This window comes from Chiroxiphia lanceolata, chromosome 2, assembly GCF_009829145.1.
Source record: "Chiroxiphia lanceolata isolate bChiLan1 chromosome 2, bChiLan1.pri, whole genome shotgun sequence".
NCBI classification, from domain to species: Eukaryota; Metazoa; Chordata; class Aves; order Passeriformes; family Pipridae; genus Chiroxiphia; species Chiroxiphia lanceolata.
In genome coordinates this window covers 83,890,739-83,918,110 of record NC_045638.1, presented here as the reverse complement: position 1 = coordinate 83,918,110, position 27,372 = coordinate 83,890,739, and the positions used below count along the sequence as shown (strand labels likewise).

The 27,372-nt window shown below is 38.4% G+C and overlaps 1 protein-coding gene across 2 annotated transcripts in view; it reads right to left on the bottom strand.

The window, feature by feature from the left end:
* NOX4 (NADPH oxidase 4) overlaps positions 1-27,372 on the bottom strand; it is a 112,909-nt gene that overhangs the window by 30,790 nt on the left and 54,747 nt on the right. For both annotated transcript variants that reach the window (XM_032679201.1, XM_032679202.1), the window contains exon 13: positions 15,152-15,233. In XM_032679201.1, the coding sequence (XP_032535092.1) occupies positions 15,152-15,233 (82 nt within the window). The remainder of the gene's footprint in view (positions 1-15,151; positions 15,234-27,372) is intronic.

Sequence of the window (27,372 nt, the reverse complement as noted above, 5' to 3'; positions counted from 1 at the left end):
CTCATTTCCTTAGGCAGACAGTCTCGTATCTGGAAAGGGATACAGAAAACTGGCAAGGCCAAAATGGAAAGAAAGAAAACCTGTTGAACAGTAGAGTGAACCATACACAGTTGTAGTAAAATGGCAGAATAAGAGTGAGATCACCCAACTTGGAGAAGGAATTTCTGAAGTCAACAGAAGCCTAGAGATGAGTTGCATATAGATTCACTGGCAGAAGCTTATCAAGCAACCAGAGAATATACTGCTTTACATCACAGATGAGCTCAATGCAGTTCTGACTATCCTGACCTCTTTGTTTTTCTCTGAACCTGCTCCAACTTCTTATTTCAAGTTCTGTTTTTCAGAGTGAATGGCCCGTTACTGTCTGCAGTGTTCCAGTTTCAGTCCTGCCAAGGTCCTGTATAATGACACTATTATTCATAGGTGGCAGTGTCATTGTCACTACCATACAAAGATGCCTCTGTGGAGCTCTCTTGGGTTATTGAAAATAAAGAAATTTTTATCCCTTGAATTTTTAAATTCCTTCAAGCTCTTACCTTTCTGTGTGCTGTAAGAGTACTCATAGTAACAGATTTTTAGCATTTCTATGAGTTATATACAAGAAGCTTAGAGAGGACAGGTGACCACAAACAAAACAGATGGGTGACTTGCTGAGAGACAGAGAGGGGACTAGTGTTTAAGTACTTTAAATACACAATTCTTCTCCTAACCTTTCCCACCTCTGCTTTTCATGAATATCCTGAGGGCTACAACCCACTGGGTGAGAAACAATGCTGCAGGGCAAGGTGACTGTAAGGAACTGAAGAGGGAGAGGCTGGGCATCACAGCATCAGGCACAGAGTCAGGATCTAAGCCAAAGAAAGTTTTCCTGTAGGTTCAATACCCGTTCCTGTTGACCAGGACCCCGAAGTTGCTCTGCATATATACAGAGAAACCCCACTGTGTATGACTGGTCTTGCCATTCTATAAAGACACAACAAATCATGACACATGAGATTTCTTGCACAAAATCAAGTGTCCTGCAGCCCCACACCAGTAAAGCTGATCCCCATCATGTTTGTTGTCATTGTGAAATGCAGATTACAGGACTGTGCCTCAGATCTAACCTAAAATGCCAGTTTTGATCAGTCAGAGAGGACAATAAATCCAGACTTTTAATCCCATCTCCCTTATGCTGATCTACTGCCATTTCCAGAATGTCATTTACATCCTCAGATATACTCTTTGTTTTGGTGAAATCAGGTAACAACACATTCTCAGAACTCCCCTCCACAAGATAAGGGATACTTAGTTTGAGTTTAATTAGCTTAATGTTTAAGTTTACTCAAAGCCACACCTCAAATACTGTGTCCAGTTCTGAGCCCCTCACTTCAAAAAAGACATTGAGGTGCTGGAGTGTGTCCAGAGAAGGGCAACAGAGCTGGGGAAGGGTCTAAAGAATGTCATATGAGGATTGGCTGAGGGAGCTGGGGTTGTTTAGCCTGGAGAAAAGGAGGCACAGGAGGGACCTTATCGCTCTCTACAACTACCTGAAAGGAGGTTGTAGCCAGTCTATTCTCACAGGCAACTGGTGACAGGATGGGAGGACAAGGTTTCAAGCTGTGCCAGGGGAGGTTCAGGTCGGCCATCAAGAAGAGTTTCTTCATTGAAAGGGTGGTTAAGTATTGGAATGGACTACCCAGGGAGGCAGTAGAGTCACCATCCCTGGAAGTGTTAAAAAAATTACTGCATGTGGCACTTAGTGCTAAGGTTTAGTTTACATAGTGATGTTGGATCAAAGGTTGGACTTGGTGATCTTTGAGGTCTTTTCCAACATTAATGATTCTATGATTCTAATAGGTTTCATAGTCTGATACACATAGACAAAAGGCTGTTATAAAGTATGATCCCCACAATTCCCCCACCCCATGTCACTGTTTCTTCTTCAAGGATGATAATTTCTCTTTTCTGAAATTTCTGACTATTTCAACTCATCGTCCTTTTCTTCCATCCATCTCCTAAAATTTGCCAGATCATTCAGAAATTTCATTACATTTGGTCTGAACTGTATTATCCTCCCTAGTCATTAAATCCAATGATTTAATTAATTTTGTGTTTACATCTCCCTCCTTATAATTCATTATTTGATATATTGAAAAAACACATCTCAAGATGAATTGCTGCCTATTTGGTATCTCGCTCCTTTTAAAAGTCTCTGCTTAAGAACGATTTGCTGCTTGCCACCTGTCAGCACTGGCTTTTTCTTTTTTTTTTTTTTTTTTTTTTATTTGTTGAATTCCCAATGGAAAAAAATTCTGATTCCAGACAAAAAAAGGGGCAAAATTGCCACTGAATTACATGATATCAGTATTTAGACCTGTGGGACTAAAAGGTGTATTATCAAGCAGATATCCACTATACAAGTGTATACATATACTGAGTCTGCTTTTTACTATTTATCCTGCTGTGATACCTGTATTTGCAAGCAAATACACCACGAAATGGGCAGTACACAGTGGATGAAATCCCAGTGCTCTAGGTTCAAACAAAGAAGAGCATTGCAACAATGACTCCAATAAAAGTTTGTGAGGCCCATAAATACTCCTGTAATGGTGGTCACAAACCCCATCGATAAATGGATCACAATCCTTAATTAGCAAGTAAAAGGAAAGGAATACAACATTACACAAAGGAGTATTCCTAGAGATTCGTTGTTTTACGGTTTCCATCTGTCCAACTGATGGCTCTTATCTAACAGTTTTAAACCTGATAGTTTAAAAAAGGGTAAACAATAGCTTCATATCTCATTGGAGAAGCCTTGCCAAGACAAACAAAATAAAGAAAGGGTAAAGCTGACTGCGGACAAAGCCACCATTCTTGTTATTTCCTTGTTAATTTTATTCATCAGTTTTGTTAACCTTAGGTGACAATGTTCAAATACTTGAGTGCACAGGGACCTTTTTTAACACCAGTGACCCGTGATGATAAACCATAAATGTAAAAGAAGTACTTTTGATATATATTTTTCTGAGAAGAAGTTTAATGGCGTAATGTCCCTTGAAGTTTCATCCTCCAAGGGACCTTCAGTACAGAGATAAACAGACCCCAGACTCAGCAGAATCAAGACACGCTTTCTGTTTTTTTTAATAGATGCTAAATATTTCAGTCATGAGTCTTCTCCTTGGACATCACAAGAAGAATAGAACAAGGGAATGAGCCAAATTTAATTGGCTCATAATTGCCAAAACATTTCTACATGGTGCAGATGCTATTCACTGGTGCCAGAATCTGAGTGCAGGGCCAAATAAATAACAAAAAAGTTAATTCAGTGAGGGGGGGTACATCTGACTACAACAGCTGGCCTAGCCAATACAAAGATAAATGGATTTCTTAGGCTCCAGTGGTACTTTTAGAGCTGCTTGCAGCCAACCTGCTTTATTTTGCTATCAATGACTTGAGAGGGACAGGTCAAATTTTGCTAATCACTGTTTGCACTGATTTCTTTAAAGTGATTCCTTAATTGTAGTGCAAATTTACACCAGAAAAAAAAGTTAACCATCAATCACTACACAGCCAGTTACTGTCATCTAACAATATGAAGCAAAATGTGTATACACATATATACATGTAGTGACATGTATATATGTCACTACATATACATGTATACATGCATACAATGTGATACACACACAAAAATGCTTTCAGACAGCAAAGCACTGCTACAGATGGAGCAGTGAAAGCTTAGAAAAGTTCATCATCTCAGCTTGGGCTGACTGTGGAAAGAGGGAAGCAGGAGCTGAGCTTCAGGGGACAACCCTTCTGCTGCACTAGAGCTTTGAATTAGATGTTCTAGTGCTAATGGAACCATGGGTGAAAGAAGATTTGGAGACACTGAACTCAGCCTGTTTTCTCCTGAGGACACAGCAATTCACAGATAAATACACAAGACATTCCTTAACTCTTCTCCCCAATACAAGATGGAAGGAGCACAGGTGTCCATCACACTAACATCACTGGCATGTCACAGAAGAGCAGTGCCCAGAGCCTCTTATTACAGCCAGAGCCTTATGTCACTGAACGAGCTCATTAGATTTTGCTCTGCTGATGCCATAAAGTAAACCTGTTCTTTTGAATTAAGGTATCGTTCTCCATGTAATGTGTGGACTGTGCATAAACCTGAAAGTTACATCTGCCCTCCCTCCCTTCCTTCATTCCTTTCCTTCCTTCCTTCCTCCCCTCCCTCCCTCCATTCAGACCACATAATATTCAGCATCACTGCTCCCTTCCAAGTCATTTAGAAAACAAACATTTTAGATTTTTTTTTCTTTTTACTTCAGTTCAGCAGCACATTTTACATATGTGAGTTGAAGCAAAATTCCATGCTGTTTCCTTGAAACAAAACAAGGCTAATGGAGAGGTTGGTATGTAACAACTGTCCTTCACAGAATGTCTGCTTTTTCTGGATGGAAAGTGACAGAGCATTTCACTTGGGCACAACTGAAATATGTAACCAATGACGTTTACAATCTTCAGATCAGCTATGATCCTTCAGACCAGCAGTCCCTGCCCTTCCCACTCAGAAAAACTGGCACAGACACTAAATTGCCCACTGCAGCACCCTAAAAAATGGATTTTGGTACTTTTTAGTCTTTCTTGCAACTTATACTAAAAAATTACAGAAAGCTTGAGTTTGGTTCACAACTCCAGATTTTACCTTACACCAGCTAGAATGAAGTGCCAGTTCCTAGATCTGAGGAAACTGAGAGGTATTTCTCACCTTTAATTCTCACTGATAGACTGATGAGCTGAAATCCTAGAGATACCTCTATTGAAAACTGCAGAATATGCTCTTGATATATTACTAAGATCAGAAAGTTTCATTTTCACAGTGCCCAAATGGCCAGAATATCAGATTTATATCCCTTCAAAAGACAACATTACATCTACATGATTTGCCTTATCCAAGTTGAAGTACAAGAAAATGCATGACACAGTTCTACCACCATTTCTTTGGCCTTGGTCTGGTAAAATAACACCAGGTGATGGAAAAATTGTAAACAACTACTTCCATTGCTGTATTTTTCCCAACAAGGTAAGAAGTATGGAACAAAAAATAAAGTACAAATAGCTTTCAAAGTCTTTTGAGAAGGGATGCAATACTCTCATTTTGGAGAAAAGACTGGACATAAATGCTCACATTTCAAATATAGTTTAGGAAACTTCAGCTATCCATGCAAAAAAAAAAAAAAATCTACTGTAAGACCTTCAGAATTGGTTCAATATAATAAAGATGTTTAATCTGTTATGGTGATTTGTCTAAAAAAGAAGAAGTAATTAAACCTTAAGAATATTAGAAATCACTAACAGTAATGTACCTAAAAATTCTACTTTAATCTTAAAGACATAGTATAAAGTAAAGCTATAATATCCTTATGTAACATCATGATGGACCATGCAGAGGCAAATAAAACCCCAGTCCCTGGAAATTTGGCTTTCACTAGACATTTTTGAGTACTTTTTGACAGCAGAGAGGATACACAGAATATTTGCACTGATAAGTGCATAGGTTGTAGTATAGGTTATAATTGCCATACTGGTCAAGTGGATTTGGGATAGGAGGACTGATCCCGCTCCCATGTGGGTTTTTGGAGTATGCAGCAATTTTGTCTTATACAAGCTTTCTGTGGAATGCAGAAGTTTTAAATGTTTGGTTTTAAATGAGAATTTGATTCTAAATGACTTTCAATCATACACAAATTTAATTTAAACCTTGTATTATAAAGATACCTTGACAGCAATGGATAATGAAGTCATAAAGCAAAGCGTTACATGAAAGTTATTAGGCTGTAAAGCAAATGATTTTCATATCTTTTCTTTCCGGTTGGTACCTGTAAGACATCTTCTTTCATTGCTTAAAGGGAGAAAAAATGTCCTACATTCATGATTCCAAAGAAACCCATCACTAATCAGCTGACTTGACACATGCGAGTGCCTCACTCTAGGTGCAGACGCCTAGACTGGTAATTTTCTGACAAATCTGTAGCTCACAAAATTCTTCCCTTAAAAAACAATAACCAGGAACTCTGCATATCATCCAATTTATCTTCACCATCAAACAAATCAGTGTATATCTTCTATTCAAACAGCTTTTGTGTTCAGATTTATCTACTTTAGTCTCCAATTCTGCTCATGAGCAGCCTTAGCCAGCTAATTAGGCAACACTCAGAAAGGATTTGGCAGCTAATATCATGGGCTGTTGCAGTTCTGCAGCTGCTAACAATGTTTTCCAGCTGCTAGCTGTCTGGTCATTCAAAAGCACTTGTGATTCTTGCAAACCACTTGACAAGGTCATAGAAGAAGTTTCCTTGGGGCTAGGCTTGCCCCACTGGGCAGTGTCTCCCAGCAGCCAACTCCCAGCCTCATGATTGAGGCTAATTAACATTTACAGTAACATACTATAGGATGAGATGGGTTTTCTACCACTGCCAATTCTTAAGACTTGCTAGTCCTGAGCTACGCTCTAGCCCAGCTGCTGGGACAACTTCCTACATGAAATGGGGTGGATATAAGTGTTTATTTGGGGATGCTCAATTCAGAGTGGTCCAGTTGGCATCCCACAGCTCAGATTCCCCATCCATTTCTCTGAAGAGACAGGGAATGGCTGCTAGATCAACATGGGCCTGTTGCTTTCCCTGATTATCACTAAGAGTTTAAAGGCCATGAAAAAGAAATGTGAAGCATCTCCCTGACATATATATTAAAGAGCCTGGCACTCAGAATTGAACCACTCCACCAGTACCACACACCAAGAGGTTGCTAAAACTGAAATCTAGGCTCATGTCTTTAAGAGAACAAATGATCCTTGTCCATTTTATGTAACACTAGAACACCCTAACAGTCTCCTTTGTCTTGAAAGTTTGTGTTCCCCCTCTACTCTTGGTATTAAACAGTATGAAGACAGACTTGATGGTATAGATTAGATGTTTATCTAACAGTTTACCTGCTTCTTCAATCTTATTTGGGGAAGGGCCAGAACAGCAATGAGTGTTGACAAATTTTCTACCATTGTTAAAGAACAGGAAATACATTTATGGCTTACTTGTACATGAAACCTAAAGGATGACATGGCAGGCAGCTTTTTTTCCCTCCTAGTTTCTTTCATATGTTTAGGTCCATTTCACCCTTTGTTGTTATAACCAAGAATCTTTCTTTCTTCCCTTTTTCACCAAGACTTGCTAACAAAGCACCAGTCAAAGACGCTGCCTCCTTTAACAGCTTCTATGAAGGGAAACAGCCTCCAGAGTCCTCACTGAAAGGATGGGGCCAAAAATAAATTGCTAATGTGCACGTAGGCATATAGGAGTGAATGAATGATGCTGTTCCCTTTCATCCATAGAGTTCATATGGAACCACAGAATCACAGAATGATTGGAGCTGGAAGGGACCTCTGGATGGTCATCTACTGCAACCCCCCTTGCTCAAGAGGGTTCATATAAAGTAGCCTGCACAGGATCGTGCCCAGGAGGAATCACTCCTGTTAACAACCAAAACTCTTTAGCACTTGTTTTTTCTTTTTTATACAGAGCTGGTGCTTGGATTTCTGTAATATGGTAATTATGAAACTACTTTTTTTTTTTTTTTAACTAATATAAGCCATTATTTTTAAAACTAGATAAAACTGGATGTAAGGGCAGAAGGGATCATTATAACTTTCTCTTACATAATGAACCAAAGAACTTCACTAATAATTTCCTGCCTCAATATACTATAAATTCTGTTTGAGATATTTAAAAAAAAAAATCCTCAAGACATCTGGTGCAGATAATTCCCCACAGTCTCACACTGCTGCTCAGTAATAGGCAGGTATATACCAATTAAATCAACAGGTTTTATCAAGAACCATGCACATACTCCCAAATAGCCAAATGAAAACCAGCTCTAGTGTTTTATCTTATCCCATTCACTTCGAACAAAGCAATGATTTCATCTCCAAAATATCTTGAAAGGTTTAGGTATCTTTTATTCTCATTCAGCCCTTTCCCATTCTAAGTTGGGATTATTGCAATGTTTTTCATAAAACAGTTCATGACTGCTAATGAGCCACAACTATGCTATGATAAACAGATAAATGAAAGCAGCATTCTAAAATGCTTGGTACTTAAAAGACAATATCTATGCACGCAGAGCTTCAATTTTGCATGTATGTTGCTGCACAAATCTCTTACAGATTCTTTTTTCTACATCTTTCTACAGAGAAAGATTTGCACTTGTGCCTTGGATTTCAGGTCTGAGCCCTCTTGAAGGTAACAGAGAAATTCCTCTAGACTTAAGGTGGTTGGTTCACTCTGTGCTGTTGTTACATGAACTTGAGGCTTTTAGAAACAGAACAAAATGTCTTATTTTACAAGTAACTGGAGCATTGTACTGGTACTCTAAACAAATATAGCCTCTGTCTTGAGGAATTTATGACCCACATTTTAGTTTAACGTGTAATCCTAAATATTTAATGGTCCTGTTGATATTATCTGCATGTGTCCACATGACTCTTTGTAGGATCTGAGCTCAAAGACATAATGCACAGTATGAATTACTGCCCTCTTTCTTCCCATTTTCACTATGGTTTCAAAAAAATTTAGATCCAATACTTGAATTTTTACTCCTATAACATGACTGCTGTTTTTAATGAACAGCTATCAGTCTTTACCTCATTGCTAATATTGTTCTTCCCATTTGGTAAAACCACCAAGGGACAGGAAAATGACCTTAACTTAGAGCGAGTGTTTCATTGTCATGAAGGTCAACTTTGCACCGGTCTGCAAGCTCTACAGGATAACCTGATATCACTGCAAGTCACATTAAAAAAAATAAAGAAAAAGAAAAAAGAACAAAGAATAAGAGATAAAATCCTAAACCACTAAACCCCCTAATAAATATTCTTCTCCCTAAGCAGCTTGAGTTTCTTTTAAAGGTCGTTATAGATTCCTTAAGCAGGTATGTCTTTTTTAATCAAGTCATCAAAATTTTCTGAGACTCAGATTTCTGAGGAGATAGTTTGCCTCTAACCTGCATTTTGAAATAAAACTTGAAGCATTTAAAAAATGCTAATTTTCATGCTTAACATACAATGCTACACAAAGCATTTAAAGTGTTTGTGTGGGCATTTCTGAAAAGCTCCTTCACTTGGAATTTCCCCATCTGATTTCAGCAATATGGTCAGGCCACTTGTTTTTGCAGCGGAAAACAGGATAAATGTTATTTTATATAAGAGACCCAACTGCACACAACCAAAAGGACTGTGGAAGATCTGATTTCTATTTCTGGCCTCATCCTCAGGAGAATTGTTCCTGGGTGATGCTGGTAACTCACATCAGAGTCCCATACCTCAGTTTCTCCTCTGTAAGAAGAGAACATCTTTTGTAAAACACTTCACAGAAAGCCTTTTATAGAAAATCACTCTGTGAAAGTTTTCCACCTCTTTTCAAATTAAAATCTCTTTGCCTTTACAATGAAAACTGAGCTATGAACACATAGGTCATGATTTTCCCCCTTGTTGAACACCAAGGAAAATGTTGCCTTTGTTTCTGATACAAACTGAACTGGGTTTCTAGGCCATGATCCTGTTAGCTACCCTCGTGCATGCTTCAATCTGTGATTCAAGAGAATCTCAATGGATGCATTGACTGAGCATCATCAGTTCTAGAAGCCACAACTCACTACTTTCTTTAGTCAGATACAAGTTATTTTCCTCTAAAAAAGAAAAATGTTCTCAAGACAGTTACAAATAAGATACAAGTTTCATTCTTGGGGTATTATTTATGAAATATTATCAGTTTCTTGGCTCAGATTTCAAGCTGTAGGAAATTGGCACAAATCCATTACAGATTCATTATCATTAAAATGAGCAGCAATTGGGAACCAGAGGCACAATGGTTTCGGGCACTAACTTTCTGCCGCCTATTTGTCTAGACTACTCCATGATGAGAATTGAATAACACCATTTGGCTTTGTTTGAGCTGAAATTTTCAGCAGCTTTTTAAAGATGACCTTCAAAACTATGTATTTGAAGAGAAATATATCCATATAAAAATCAAGATCCTCCATTTTCTGGGACTTTGTCTGACATTTTTGTGCATACACAAGGCTACCTTAAATTACCATGAATACACACCAAAGAATGGTTTGAAATTTTATGACTAATAGAAAGCAAATGAATTTTGAATATCTTTTCATTATACCTGCTAGGTTCTAAGTTCATTTTTTTCTCCTAAGTTAAAGACTTTGCCATGCTATTTATTTTTTATGAATAAAAGTTAAATTTATTAATTTAGATTGTCTCCCTATTTGACTACAAAGAAGTGCTATTATTTCTCTATGTGTAAATTATGGAAACAGATATCAAAATACTTTCTTCTTTCCTGCTCAATTTTTTGCTTGTTTGTTTGACTGGTTTTGAGTGGGGGTTTTTTGCCTTTTTTTTGTTGTTGTTGTTTGTTTGTTTTATTTGTTTTGGGGGTTTTGTTTGGTTATTTTATTTTTTTTTAAGTAAAAGGGAAAATTTTGGGAAGGTTTCAGAAGTTTTAGAGATTTTTTTAGTAAGTTTTACCCTGGAAGAAATTTTTTTTTCAAGACAAGGGCAAGTTTTTAAAGTGATCTCCAACTTTTTATATGGAGGTGTCATTTCAGATGGTACAGGACTTTCTTGTTCATCAGAAGATGGTGCAGTAAGATAGCAGGGACTGGAAACTGAAGGTAAAGAAATTAATGTTATACCTAAGTGAAATAATTGGCAATTGAAACAAGCTGATCTAAAGGCTTGTGAATTTTCCATTTTTTAACATCTCAATTTAAAGTCTGGATGTCTTTCTAAATTTCTTGAGAATTTAAGGTTGAACAAGAAACAATGCAGGGATTACTGGGTAATGCTCTGTGCCTTATGTTAAGAAGAGACTCAAATTAGCTGGAACATAACAGCTTCTTCTCTTCTCAAAATTTGTGAATCATCCAAAAATTTTTCTACCAAATGAAGAGAAGAATGAAGACTGCAAATATTTCTGAAGAGGGGAAAAAAAGAAGCAAAAAATCCCTCTAGAAAAACCCACATATGTATGTGAGGACTTCAGCAATAACTTGAGAATATAAAGTACTGCTGAACTGTCAAATCACTCATAGACAGAGAAAACTGCTAAATACTTCTAATGCCAGTAGCATTTCTGGCACATTCCTCTCCAGTGCTGTTCTGTGAAGCGTAAGACTCTCTCCTGTTTTTCTCATCCACCAACCTAATTTCTCACTGTCGCGCTTCTTTTATCAATTCCCATATCATTCTGTTCTCTTGGGTTTGGTTTTTTTTTTTTTTTTCTTTTGACATTATCAGGCCCAGCTACAAGAGAAAGGTTCTACCTGATGCTTCAGGGCAATTTTGCATCCTTCCCTTATGCACACAGAACAGGCAGTCAGGAGCAGAGTGGAGTCAGCAGAAAAAGACCAAAGATCCTGATCGGATAGAGCAACCTAAGCCCCCGCTACTAACACCAACCACCCTTTCATGTGCTGAACCCCATAGACAAATTAATGAGCATAGTGTCTTCTTCAAGAAGAATCCTGTGTAGCCTTTACTGCATCTCAGCTGTTCTTGCATTTTACGAGTGAAACTGTTTAAAAAAGATTTTGGAATGTCATCAGTAAAGTGGGCAATCAAGAAAACTATGAGCTTGATACCATAATGAGAAAAGCTCCTGCAGAAATGTGCTAAATGTGAAATTCTGAAAAGTTTTTTATGAGATACAGAAGCCATAATGCTCACTGTCAAAGTAAGGAGTTGGGATAAGATTCACTACAAAAAGTTTAGTTTGTTGACAGACCTGACTGCTGGTGTAACTCACCTCAATGACTTCAGCTTGAGAAGTGAGGGAGAGAAGGAACAAGATGCAAGTATGTCTGTAATTTGGTTCCCGTGCAGAGGGTCCTCCCAGGCAGTTATGCTTGGAAGCAGCTATGCACCCCAACCCACTTAGTTGCCCACAGCTGCAGATTTATTCTTAGTTTCAGGAATGTGAATCCTCACAGACATGGTAATGGCTTCATGTCAGCTAGGAGACAGGTTTTCTCTTCAAGATATTTCTCTCTGTGGGTGGGTGAGGGGGGTTTAGTGACATCTGATTTCTGAACCACATCAGTCACTTGAGGTATCAAAAAGACTTCCCTGGATTACTCTGGTCTTGCTAGTTCTGTAACCTGTACCTACATGCAGCTCAGTGTGTTTCATTAAGAAATCCTACTGTAGGCATATGACTGAAGCAAAAGACACAGACAAGCTCTATCTGCTCTGCAGCCTTGAGAAGAAAAGTGAGAGATGCATACTGCAGGTTGGGCTGACAGGATGGGTGCTGTACCCCTGTGCTGGCATAGAACTTCATCTCAGCCCAGAGGCCACAGTAAGAACTGGTGCTCATGATGCCACGTTACTTGTAGACACACAGTAGTAGGTCAAAGAAGTCAAGGTGATGTGCCATGAGGCCTCACAAGCCTCTTTGTAAGCGCAGGCCTCTCTATAGTCTCCTCTACTTGCCATAGTAGATATTTGCTCCTTAGCTAAGCCAGCTAAGCAGAATAAACTCAGGCAAACACAAGGGCTGCAAAAGGATCCTGCATTTCTCCATCCACCAGGAGGGAAAAGCAGATTTCTTTAACACATTTACCCAAGAAAATCCATAACAATATCCATGCATATTCTAGAAAACTTCTTCCAGAAAATCCAATGCACAGACATCCTCTCTGAGACAAACATGCACTCAGAATTAACCTGCTGTTCCCTGGGAAAGAGTTCAGGCCTTAATATAATAAATGTACAAGAACATAATTCAGGCAAGAACATCAAGGTTTCTATTTCTTTCAAAAGTTGATGGATTATAATTTGCTTATTTAGCCTTTAATATTTATTGCAGCGATTCTGAATATCCTGAGTGGTGCTGAACATTATCCTATCCAATCTCCTCTTTTTGAGCACGTCTTAAATACGCGAAAAGTTTTGTCCTTTCTATGTACTAAGTTCTGCTTTGTCAAGCCATTCAGCTAAGTCATTACTAAAAATTATCTTCTATTCTTAACCTTCTATATTCTCAAGATTTCCCTAATCATTACAAACTCCAGCCTGTGCCCCTCGACAATGTCTCATTACAACAACCTTACTGCTCAGATTCTTATGCAGTACAACCAACCACTGCTCAGCTGAAGTCAATGAAGGGACACTGATTTATGAGATCTGTCTCTTCCCTACCTTCATTTCTGTTAAGTGAACTTTCAGTGAAAACAAGCATATGAAAGGGTAAAATCTGACACGGGAATAAGACAAAATATATTATGAAGATAAGCAGGTTTTCTACCTTGCTGAACACAAGCACTTTGGTTGAAAGACAACCCCTGGGGAAATTTGGACATGTCAATAGTCTTCAACCTGTTTCTAAATGAACTATAATATATGATAAATTTTTACAACAAGCAAGCAAATTTGCACCAATTAATGATATTATAAACAAAAATCTATTACTTTTAAGAACAAAGATAAACTTTTCTTTCAGTTAGGTGCCAAAATTTGGCTGACTTTGTACATTAGAGGAATCAGTCAATTCTGCCACGTGGATGAAAACACATATCCTTTTGTGATGGAAAGCTACACAGAGCTCTGTACAAGCTATTTGCTGTATGGTCTTAAAAGAGCTGAAGCATCCATTAAGCAAAAGACAACAGGTACTCATTCGCACATGAATCTGACAGTGTGTAATACTGTTAGTAGACTGTACTTGCTAAAAATGCTAGCAATAAATTTAATGTAATGAAATGGAAAGTCAGACGTGTTAGAAATTATTTATGTAGAAATAAGTCTGTTCTTTGAGGAAGGACAATGAACTGGGTTCTCAGACCAGTCTGACAGTGTCCATATAAAAAATGAAATCATCTAAGCCAAGCAAAGCATTCTACTGCTAGGGTTCCAAAGGATGAGAAGAAAAGTAATAAGTCATGGAAGTCCTAGTGAAACAGGTAGACCAGGCCATCCACACAAGGTGCCTCCCACTGTTTCATATATTGTACCTCCACAGTATTCCAGTAAAATAGTGACAACAGGTAACACTAACAATAAATTTAGGGGGATAAAATCCTGTCTCCATTGAAATCAAAGCAAAATTTCACCATTTTCAGAATCAGGATTTCATCCTTGAGTACTTTTATTTTCAAGTATTCACAGCGAAGAGATGTCTGGAGAGGTGTCCAGCTTTCAGCGCTCAGCCCCTCTAATTGTTTCCTGCTCTTAAAAAAATTTGTATTATTAGATTTTGAGAGACATATTTAACACTTAGCTCCACTGGCTTCTTATCTATTTCAGGAACAACCAAACAATAATAACAAATAAATAACTTTGCTTGTTTCCATCATCATCACTGGCATCATACATTTTTTCTTCCTTCTCCTCCCTCTGTCCATCCTACACCAGTCTTCTTTTATTGCTCGCTCTGGTCATGGTTAATGTGAGGACTATTTCTTCTTCTTTCCCCTTCCTGCCTCTTTTCAAGGCTTAGCTGAAAGTGACTGCTTCTTCTAGCCAACATAATAACAAGGAGCTTTTATTTTTTCATTCAGGTATGTCATTTGGAAAAAGAAGAGGTATTTTCCAGGCTACTCAATACATTCAAGACTTCCTAAACATACAACACTACTCTTTTGATTTGTCTCTCTCCATAAAAGGATATAGGCAAACATATATCCCTAAAAAAGGGCTGAAAGAATGTTTCCTAGTGTTTGCAGCCTTTCAGAGGAAAGCCTGTTAAAATACAAGGGAATCTGTCACCATAAATGATGGAATCCCACAAGACAAGAGTGGGGATTAGCCTAACAAAACATCTGCCTATGTCAACAGTGAAACAAAACTGATCCAGGCAACTTAACATCTGTGCTCCACCACCACCACCTCCCCACTGACAGCTGGTCATGCATACAAAGCATGTCTGCCTCTCCGGACACAACTCAAAAGACTGCAAAGATAGTGCAAGTGTGGCTTCCTGACAGCTCTGTCTAAGGACTTCACACCCAAAGCATGTACAATGCTATAAATGTTTCACTCTCCCTCACTGCAAAGAGATAAAGGTTTTATTTCTCCCAAGAAGACAATCTTACTTACTTGGGATAGCGTCTCTGCTGAAAGATGGGCAGAATCTCTGTATCTTGATTTGAATGTAGAAGCAGTAAATCCCGAAATCTTTCTGTCAGGACAAAGAAAAAAGAAAGGAAAAGAAAAGAAAAAAAAAAAAAACAAACCCAGACTGTGACTCTGCACTGTAAGTTCAGGCCACAAGTAAGTAAGCAGTAATATCAGTGAATTCTCTTCTCCAGAAATATTTAGCAGAGGACAAGACTAAGTGTACAGGGACTAAAGACCACCTATAAAACATTTTAATATTTTAAAATGTAATTTTTTTTTCATCCAATATTGAATTCCAGTAGTCCTTATAAGTTTCTGAGGTCTGCATAGAGGTCTTTGGGGTATCATACTCAGACAGCCATAAACAGTCCCTGCCTTGAAGAGCTTAGTCTAAACAGAAAGGAGAAGGCACTAAGAATTCACCAGCCACTGAAGGATCACAGTAGTTTAAACAAACATAGATTAATTAATTAATCTAAATTAAACTGCAGTACAAATCCTTCAGTAATCAATTCACGGGTATTTTCAAGGACTGTTGGAAGACTGGATTGCTTTTTCACCACTATTACATATTTTAAAAACTGCAGGATAGGATCATCTGCAGGAGGTAAAGCTTTTGTAACTTATCTTCACTGAGCACCAAATGAAGGGGTGGTTGTGGTTTGCATAGCTGCCTTTGATGCCTTTCTTTCTCTAGAGGTGATTAGACACAATATGTCAAATGGGATCTGTAGGAGCTTCTAGTGGTACTGATTTCTCAGTTCCTTGAAGATGGAAACCTCCTCAAAATTCACTTGATACCCAGATTCAGGGATAGAATTTCCCCCACAGATCAAATCCCTCTGGCACACCTGTAGCTCTCCATAACATGGGACATGCTCTGTTTGCTTCTTTCCTTCCGTCACCTGCAAATTTTAATCAGTCCTACAGTGGCACAGAACCTAGGACATAGGTGATACCCTTCCTATCTCCTACTCTTCCTGCAATACCTAATAACTGTGGATTTAAGTCTTCAGGAACAGGTGTTACCCTTCATTTCCATTGCAACCTGTGTTGTGTATAGCAGCTGTACCATGGATTTCTCTAATCTACTCTTCCACAGCAGTTCTTCATTTTGGGAACTGAACCTGAAGGTAAATGTAGTCCTCCTCCTTTTAGATCCCTATGTATCTCAAAATATCCTCTAACATCGAATATATAGATAAGGAAATGAAGGGACAGAAAAGCATTTAGTTTTATGTAATGCTACATCATCATAACTAAACTCCATTAATTTGGATATAATTCTGCTATGTAACCTCTAAAATGGAAAAATCCCCACCCAATCCCATACTTGATAAAGTTGCAATACCTTGAAGAAAGCACAATAAATTCAGAAAGAAAACTCTCTTGTTAAGGGCTCAGATTTAAAGGTCAATTGTCTCACATCTCTCTAGTCTTTCACTGGATGGCTAAGACATATTGCAAACATCTTGGACAAGATACCAGGATCTGCCAGTGAAGAAACAAGGGTTTATCTTTGTTCCTTTATTTCTATACCTCTTCAGATTCAATTTGGAAGAAAATAAACACTCCTACCTCCAAAAATCTTACCATATCTTCAAAATGTAACTCAGCTTTCCTACACCTAACTAGAGCAGGGACTGGACGTGGCCAACAAAAATAAATGCAATGCTGTAAAGAAGAAAGTGAAAGCCAATGAGTGTCTGTCACGGAACAGCCTGCTCACTGTCCTGACAAAAAGCTTGCCATTAAAGCTACCTGCCTAAACATGATACACTATGATCTTGAAAGGCACTGGACAAGAACTGAAAGGCTTAAGAAAGCTTTCACTGATGCAAAATATCCCACTGCGTATCTTCAGAGCTAGAACATTAGCTTCTACCTCTACCTCAGGAATCTTCCAATGTAATTCAAGCTACTGGTGCATTTCTAGGAATCCTTAATAAAAGCCTTCATATGAACAACAGCCTTTATGTGTGCATGGTGAATGTGTGTGCCTGAATGAGGAAGTTTATAATGGCAAACACCAAATGACAGCACTTCTTTCCATAACTTGAAGATTTTGACCTCCAAAATCAGGTCAGTGATTCAGTGAGACACCATGGTTAAGGATCTGCCTTTGTGGCGGCATGACTGATTTATTTTTGAGGGCCTGTACCAAGGTTTGACAGAAATGCAAAACATGGACAGACATGCTCTTATTCAGTTCAATGCTGCACAACACCACATTACAGGTAGGTGAGCAAAGTTGGTTTGTCAGACCTTGCAAAAGGCCTGTGACTCTGGGAGAGCCAAAACACCTTGGTGGGTGCACAGATATGTCCTGCTCCATTGTTCTCTCTGAGATGGATATCACCCAGGCGGAGAGTCATATTCCATCTCTGTCCCCTACCCTGTGACTTTTTCTTGTACTGCTGCCCTTTCCCATTGATCAAGGCTACCTGGCTGCACTCCAGGACTCAATTCAACAAGCTGCAATCTTGAAAATATTTTGAATAGTAATGTGACAGGGTAGGCCAGTACTGGAGCAAAACCAGCCAAGTTATGGCATCTGAAATTGGCCTAAACAGTTTTCCTACTGGATCTTGTTTTAGTTAAAGTCAACTTTTATTTTTTTCCCCATGTTATGGCAAATTTCCCAGGCAGATTTATTTTCTTTTCACCATATGACTTTACTCATTTTTCCATGTGGCATGGCTTAAGCTCAGCCAGCGACTAAGCCCCACACAGCTGCTCACTCACTCCCCTCACAGTGGGATGAGGGAGAGAATCAGAGGAGTAAAAGTAAGAAAACACATGGGTTGAGATAAAGACTGTTTATTAGGACAGAGAAGTAAAGAAATAATAATCATAGTGGTAATAATAATAATAATAATAATAATAATAAAAGGAATAAAATAATTAGAAGATACAAAACAAGTGATGCACAATACAATTGCTCACACTTGCCAACTAACGCCCAGCTAGTTCCTGGGCAGCGGCCCCTGGCCAGCCTTCCTCACAGTTTACGTACTGAACATGATGCCATATGGTATAGAATATCCCTATGGCCACTTGGGGTCAGCTGTCCTGGCTATGTTCCCTTCCAGCATCTTGTGCCTCCCCAGCCTTCTCACTGGCAGGGCATGTAAAGCTGTAAAGTCCTCGACTTAGTATAGACACTACTTGGCAACAGCTAAAGTTATCAATGCTATCAATGTTATTCTCATCCTACATTCAAAACACAAGTACCAGCTATTAGTGAGAAAACTGACTCGATTCCAGCTCAAACCAGCACACCAGAGAAACACACTGTATGGTAGCGTTCCACCTCATCTCAAGTCCATACTACAACTTCCTCCAGCACGTGTAACCTTCATGTCCTGTAAATCCTCTTAAGAGAAATGGTACACAGAACAGAAGCCTTTAGGACTAATTTGTCCCATGGGACCATTATCTACAATTTGTTACTCTTCAGGTCTGTGCTATCCTTCTATTACACATATGTTTGTACAGTATAAAAATCACTCTACTACTGCCTTTAAGGACTATCCAGTGAGGTGATGAGGGAGACGATGAGAGCTTTGGTAGCTATGGACAAAACATAGGTAATTTTGGTGCTCTTACAGAGCTAAATATGAGAAGACTAATGCTTGACAAGAGAAGGCCTTTCAATTTGCAAGAAAAAAATATCACAATGATACCTTCCCAAAGAGGGTGGGAATCTCTTCAAAAACCTAAGACTTTCTTCTAATTCTTGCTACAACAACAAATGAAAGATTTGGGAACTAATTAAACTAATAATTGGAGCATTTTTATATTATTTTGATTTGCAATCACTAGTTGATCAATAGACCTAATGTCAGAGACAATCTTTTTATTGCTTGGATAATTTTAGAGAGACATCTTCCAAAATTGTGTTCTTACTACAGTTTAGTATCTAAAATGTGATGCTTTTGTCTAGGTATTTCTCTGTTTAAAAAAAAATAAATAAATTTACTTAAACAAGGCTGCTTTCTTACTAAAGCTGGCAATTATCTTCTCTGTTCCTCATTCTATCCATGCAATTTACATTAGTTTAAGTCTGTACTAGCTAGTCTCCTAATGATTTTTCACATTGTTCTGAGATCAATGACACCATTGATTGTTTTATCGCTCTGTTGAGTGTGACACTGCAGCCTGTCTCACTGATACTCCCATGAGTCTGTGGGTAGACATAGTTCTCACAGACATCAAGAACAGTCATGACTTATGCTCAAGCTTATCTTTCCAATATGCTGTGTTGCAACTTCTTCCTGGCTTTCATTTTGAGTGTACAGTTCCTTCCGAATCCTTTATCATGAGCCAGTGAGAAGTCCTCAGCTAAATTTAGACAGTCTCATTGAGACAATATATGTTTAGCTGAACATGTAACATAGTTACCTGTGATGACTAGAGGCTGGATGTAATAACACAGTCTTATCCCCTGTCCTCCCAAATCAGAAAGGTTGTAGACTATAAAGAAGCTTGCCATTGCAAGCTTTACAGATTTAACCTGTCCTATACATATACGTTTCTTCCCTGTCTCTCATCTAATTCTTATTCTCTCTATTCTACCTTTTGTTCCTCCACCCCTTCAAGCATAACATATTCACAAGTCAGCTGCTGGAATCTCAGTATTAAATGCTTTTAACATCTTTATAATAGCTGTTATAGCAGTGAACAATTTACAAGGACAGAAGGATGCATTTCAAGGGAAACTTTCCCTTTGAAATATTTAAATGGATTTCATATTTGTTCTCAAGCAGAATGCAGTTGTGCTCAGCATGGTAACACTAATGCCAGAAAAATGTAAGCAAAAATGGGCATGTAGTCTGAAGCTCATTCAAACTGGTTACACAGGCAAGTTTCCTTCTTCCAGGATACACTATTAGAAAAGTGGAAAGAGAGACAAAGGGATTTTTTGCAATATTTTAATATCTGAGGTTCGCAAAGCAAAGAAAATCAACTTATATAGAAGGTCCTTGTGAGTTAAAACACATTATTATTCACATTCTGTAGACATCTGTAGACACAGACACACTGTGGTGCACAAAGAGCACTGGCCTTGTTTTTCAAACCTCTTACTGCTTTTGAACTTCAAAAATGATGCCAAAGGTCACACACTGCAATTGAAGATTTGACTTTAAAAGTCAGATCTTGTGGTTGTCTTTTCTTGCTCCTTCTTATCACAAAATACCTTACAGAAAATAACAGCAAAGTCCCTCTGCTTTCACTCTGCTGTGATTTTGCTCCTCTGAATTCTGAGGGTCTTGAAAAATCAAATCCCTACTGTTTCAGAGTCTGATGGGTATGAACCTATGAGGTCACAGCAGTATATAACTCAGGTTTGCAACATTACTTATTTGTTTATCCCAATCACCTTTTACCCAGCAGCCTCCCATTCTGAATCTCTAATAAAAAAATGGTTGAATTGCATGCAGTCAACTCAATTAAGAACACTGTAAAACTGATGGCAACTTCTTTTTACAGGATAAGGATTTTTTTAATATCGGTTTTACGGATTAGTTTTTAAATCAAAGTTCATAAGAATAAATAGAAGTGTGATTAGAAAGCAACTAGAGAATAGGAAAACAGAATAGCCCTATCAATTTTAAAGTACAGAAATTGTGATCCAGCAGCCAGCATAGCCGTCTACCAAAAGGTCTATCCATAGTGACACTCATGTACATTTGGATATTTTGTAGTCATGTTTCTGAATTCAGCTGTTCTGCATTCACTGAGAAATAAATATCAGTTCCACCTTTCACTCATGGACACTTGCAAGTCCTATAGTTTCAAACTAAAAAATCTGCCTAGTTTTATGCAAAATACAGAGGGGTCTGGAACACCTTTCACATAGCTACTTTCACAATAGCTACTCAGAAACTTGTGATAATTAAAATGATGAATTTAAAAATGTCAGATTTCTTAAAATAGCTGACAGCATTTAAAAGGATTTGAGATCCACTAATCTGATTTGTTTTTAAGCTCTGTAAATTTGGAAATGCTGTCATAAGTAGCTCCTCAGTGCCTTGTAAAAATAAAAGGCATTTAGGAAGAAGTCTTTGACAGTTAAGGGCTATAAAACTATGATGAGCAACAAGATCACATAAAACTGAAATGTCCAATATTTTAGTTTGACCTGTGGTTTATTAATGGCCAAAGTTCTTGAAGTTAAGGAACTGTCACTTCTTTCCTCTTGAAGAATCAGTGATACAAATATTCTTCATCAAATTAAAAGGGAAGGAAAGAAATGATGATGAGTTAATGTTGATCAGCAAAAAGTTTCAAAATGCTTACATCATCAGCCTTGGAAATCCCCTGAAACATATATATTTTGCTGATAGACAGGCTTTTTGACCAGCTTGAATTTTCATTTTTCTCAGTCCATTAAGCCATACAGAGTTTAATTCTCTTGTTTTTTCACTACTATTTCCTTCCCTCTTGATCAGTCCTCTGAAAGACCAATTGGAGCCCATCATTTACAGAGCTACTTAAAACACCTGAAAACTAGTGAAAGCCTAGAAAGTTGAAAACTATATAAAAACCCCTTGCTGTTTCCATTTCTTTAGGGGAATTAGAGAAGCCTTTACAGAAATGCAACTGGACTCTTTATTTTCTAAGCTAGGTGAATAAACAATGATCATCCTTCTGTTCAACATTTTCTTCTGCAGGACTTTATTTAAGTAGAGGGAAAAAAAAAAAGGAATTCATCTTCTGATTACACAGGTCAGCAGTGAACCTCCAGTCACTCTAGACCTGTAGAATAGTTGTCCTTTCTTTGAAGAAAGCTTTTGTAAGCCTTGCTTTCCCTCCTAACCTGTCTTTGCTTCCTAAAGAGTAGGAAGCTCCTTCTCTTTCCCTAGCTGTATGTTTACTAGTTGGAAATCATTCCCTCTCCCTGATTCTGGCATTAGCAAATCCTTTCCCTGCTGGAATTCTAGGTGCCTTCTTGTGTCTTTAAATTCTCCAATCTATTATGTCCAAATTAGCTTGAATGAATTTATTCCTAACTAGACCTCCCTTATTTACACTATAATCACACACATTGCATGATTTAAGTATGTATACCCATATATCAGCAAATGAAGAAACTCAGTAAAAGGTAGTTCTTGTCCCAGGAGACTTTAAAAGATTGGAAGATGAATGACAAGAAGGAAAAAGCGTCACATCTTTTGTTTCAAAACCATGAGGAGAGTTGCTGAGGACCATATTTAGACTGCATTTTGTATGACTAACCTCACAAGACACCACCAAGTGACCCAGACTGCCCTTTAGCTATGCTGCCAGTACTGTGCTCCTCAGACAGCCAGTGAAGAGAAGTGGACACAACACCAAAGTTAAGCAGTCTTGATGCTCATTACTGAGTTAGAAATCCTTCTGTAGGTTACACAGCAACTCCCCTAGGGGAGTTGGGAATTAGCTGACTGCTGGAGTTCAAAACAAATGTCATAGTCAGGAAACTTTTTCCCTTAAAGGTACTCATTATATTTGAAGACTATTTCTGTCATGACAGTAAAGCTTAATCCACAACTCAGCCTCTACAAAGTGCAACAGAAAAACAATGTTTCTAAATAACACAAGACTTCAACTTTAAAAAGTATCTTTATAAATGTATGCCCTGAAGGCAACATTATTTATGCAGATTTTTTTTAGCACGCATTCAACAATTGCTGCCTTTGGCCAAGAAGAGCCGTACTTTGCTGTTTGAATTCCCCATGAGTGAATGTAGAGAGGCTCAACTACCATTTCCCTCACTGGTGATGTACATTCCTCTTTCTGAACTTGCCAGAATAAATGATGAGGGATCAGTATATCCCTTTTGTCTTCAGGTAATGTTGTCACATTTGATCTAAAAATCCTTGTATTCACAGAAAAAAAGAAATGGAGCTCCTATCCAGCTGTGCAATTACTGCAATACTACCCAGCACTGCACAGCTCCAGAGGGTTTGCCTCTAAAAGGCTGAGCAAAGGTACAATTTGTCAGGATGTACTGGTTCACACCAAGGCCTCCCTACTCTAATAATTGGCTTCACTTGCAGACACACCTATGGAAAAATGATCACAGCGTAAGACCCTCCCCCTGTCACCTCCCCAGCCTCCAACCATTTCTATGTCAGTGGATCTCATGAGTCTAAGACAGTTTGTCTATTAAGAAGTGAGTTTACTTCTCTAAAGTACTTGTCCAATCCCCAGGTAAACCTCCTAATCCATCCCACATTCTTTGACAAAGAGTTCCATGTGTTTCTCATCTACTACATGAAGATCCATCACCTCATGTTTGCTATGAAATAGTGTCTTACTGACTGCATTTGATGGCCAAAAGTCTGACACTAGCAGAAATTGCGAGTAGTCAGGCCCTACTCAACTAGTCTTCCAGTGTTATGCACGATTTTTTAGACCTAAATTATATCTTTTCAAGGCTAAAGAGTCCCTGAATAGTCAGTAACCCATGTTTGGAAGCCTTTCCGTGCTTTTGATCATCTTTGTCATTCCTTCCTGAACCCTGTCCAGTGTTGTAGTCCGAAATTTGGGTATCAGCAGAAAAGGAACTGCTGTGTTTAAACAGCAAGCCTTGGCCACAGGGGCTGGGGAAAAACCCACCATCTAAAAGACCAGACAAGATCCATTGACATTCATTCGTGTGAATTGTCCTGCCTCCCCCAGCAGGATGTGGAGAGACTTTGCATGATGCTACTGTCCCTTTGTTTTCTCCCCTCCCTGTGTAATCTTTGTCTCAGGAAAAGCTGACCATCCTCCCTCAGTGTAATCCTTCTTACTGGAAATATCCATCCTTTTTCCCCCAAATGTAAATAGGATCCAAGAAATGTAAATCCTTTTTCCCCCTTATGTCATCCCTGCTACTGGAAATGCTAATGGGTTGTGGATTCCCCTACTTGGCATAACCCTGCCTCCTTATTAGCATGTTAAGGCCCCGAGACCCTTAAATAGCATTTGCATGTTCAATAAACCATTCCAGTTTCTACCTCCATATCTGGAATCGCTTTAGTTTCTGGGCCTTTACAGTCCAGTATCACGTCTGAGTGATGAGGACCAGACCTGCACACAGGATTCAAGTCCTGGTAGCACCACAGAAACATGGACCAGCTGCCGTCATCTCCTTGACTTTGTTCTCTGCTCTGCTCCTAATAATTTTTCTCTTTATTGCTGCTGAGCACTAAGCTGATGACCTCACGGAAATAGTTATCATGACTCCAAAATGTTATTCTTGGGCTGTCATGGTCTCATCATTGCCAGCCATGTGTATTAGCTTGTCACCAAATATGTTAAACACTAGTAAATACCCACGTGTATAAATGCACTGGTATTTTTAGTCAGGTCTATAAATAGGTTTGCAAGTGTAATATATTTTATACATTTGAACAAGCTACAAGAATTTTTCATTGAACATATCTATGTGGCAGTCACAAATAATGGAATTAATCCCATATAACAAAACCACCAACAACCACTGTGAACTTGTTCTTGTGCTTTTATCTATTCATATTCAGTCTCAGTTTAAGCTGTAAGCATGGGATCATTTCACCCTCTTACTAATAAAGACACAGATTCATTATTACTCTCAAATATGCAAATAAATTACGGTATAAAAACTTCACAGAACAGTTGAGGGCAGAAGAAATCTCTGAAGATTATCTAGTCCAATTCCCCTGCTCTAAAAAGGGTCAGAGAGAGCAGGTTGCTCATTGACATGTTCACTTGGGTTTTAGGTATCTCCAAGGATGTAAACTGCATAAGCTCTCTAAGCAACCTGCTCCTATGCCTGATCACTCTCACAGTGGAAACATTTTTTTTTGCATTTAAAAAGAATGTTCTGTATTTGAATTTGTGGCCATTAGCTCTTGTTCTGTCACTGGGCACCACTAAGATGGGCCTAGTTTACTTCCTTGCAGGTAAAAGTAGGTAGGACAAAAGGTCTTGGAGGAAACAATTACATGCCATGAGACTTGAATTCAAGACCTAATGAATCTTTTCTTGTGCAACATAAGGGGCGTTTTAAGGCTGAAAAGATTATATTTTGCCTTTGGCCACTGTTGCTGAGGTGGGTTTGCACAAAGTGTTTTGCATACCCAAAAAACACAACAGACCAGTCTCCCACAAAGCATTTCCACTCCGTTACAACAGAACAGGTGGGACATACTAGCAAAGGATGCCACTACAGACACATTACTGCTAAGTACATCTCAGTTCTTTGTGCCAACTACTTTCTGAAACATCACCCTAAATTTCAGTAATTCAAGTATTCAAGGCCAGGTTGGTTGGGTCTTTGAGCAGCCTGGTCTAGTGGAAGGTTACCTGCCCCTGGTAGGGGGGTTGGAACTAGATGATCTTTAAGGTCCCTTCCAACCCAAGCCATTCCATGATTCTATGATATAATTAGCAAGTCTGCTTATGAAAAAAAAGAAAATGAATAGCAATATTTTGTGCTGTTTCCATTGATTACCACCTCTGGATAAAAGTGAAAATCCATGTCTGTTTGAGGAGAGGGGCACAGCTGGCTTAGGAGACAACTCTTCCCACAGCTGATAAACAAGACACTGCTGTAGAATAAGCTTCAGACATGCTGGGAAGGTTAGATGCTGGCTTCCCTTAGTTGGGGCAAGAATGGAAAGAGAAAGGGAAACGCTAAGGAAATAGGAGTTTGCAAAAAAAGATGGGAGCTTCCTTGTTAATGGACCCTCACCCACAGCCTTGGACTATATAGTAAGAGATTGCCCAGTCCTCACCAGTCCAACTGTAACCATGAATGATGCTGCTTAGCACTGAGGCTTTACCGAGGTTAGTAAGCATAACTTGGACTTGCTCACAGCTGAGTTGTGTGAATACCTACATGGTAGGAGCTAAGCTGTTCTCAGGGTCTGTGCTAATGGCCAGAGGGAAACCTGAAATACGCTGAATACTGTGCTTGGAGTGAACAGCGCTGATAGACACCCTGTGCGGGAAATGCCTGTCCAGCCAATGACTTAGCTGAAATAAAATGCTAGGAATAACAGTAAGGCTTCAAATAAGAAACAAAAGAAGAAACAGGGTACTACAGGACTCAATTGATACCTAAAAATAATTTCCCCTGTGTTTTCAGCTGCCTGTCTTTCAGAGAACACACATAAATTCTTTAAAAGCACTCCTAATGCTAGTTACACTAAAGCATAACACAGGATAATGTGATCAGAGCTCAGTTGGATCCTATTTTCCATATAAATTTTGCTAGTCAGCTGGGGATGATCCACCAGGAAGAAATGTATTTTTTTTCCAAGGATCTAATCACATCTGAGGTTCCATTTCTCACAACATCTCTCAAAGGGCAATATCAAAACCTTAGCAGGAAATAATTTGAATAACTGACAAATTAAATGAGCCATCAGATACTGGTTGCTTGGTTGTTGGTTTTTTTGGTTTTGTGGGGGGTTTTTTTGTTTTATTTTTAGGGGAGTGTTTGTTTTTTATTTTTGGAGGGTTTTTTTGGTTTTTTTTGGTTTCTTTGTAGGCAATAAAGTGTACTGCACATGAGTTATCAGGAAATGTATCTAAAGTTTGGTTTAATTTCACCTGATTGAGCAATTCTGTTATTTCTTCTTACATCTGAATTAGACAAGTCATTTTTGAGAACTTAAATCAGACAACTTTGTGAATATAAACTGTTACATGTAACCTAGTCTGAGTAGTTTTCATTTATTCTTAATTAATAATTTCCTAAAAATTTGTTGAATTAGCACTAGTTTTTGTGTAGACTTCTGTTAAAATATACTGTGGGATTTTCTATCAGATCTCCATCTTTCAACTCATCATCATGGCTAGGCTTCACAAACAAAGGTTTAGGGAGGGCTCTATAATGCTATAAACATAATGAAATACTAAATAGACTTTTTACATGACAGAAAGTCTCTTACTACTCAAGTCAACAGAAAAGGTATTTCCAGCCTTGAATGGGAGAGAAAAGCTGAAAAATATTACTATGCAATACTACATTGATAATTATTTTCTAGACCAAAGAACCAGTCGTTTAACATGATTTAGATCAAACTGTAAGGAAATGGTTTGGCATATACTTTTCTGAAAAAGTGATTTTGCCAACTGTGTAACTACACACTGTCATTAGATATCTATCTTTTCATTCTTTAGTTACCAGTCATGACCTGGCATATAACAGTACACCAATGCACCATCACAAATTCATC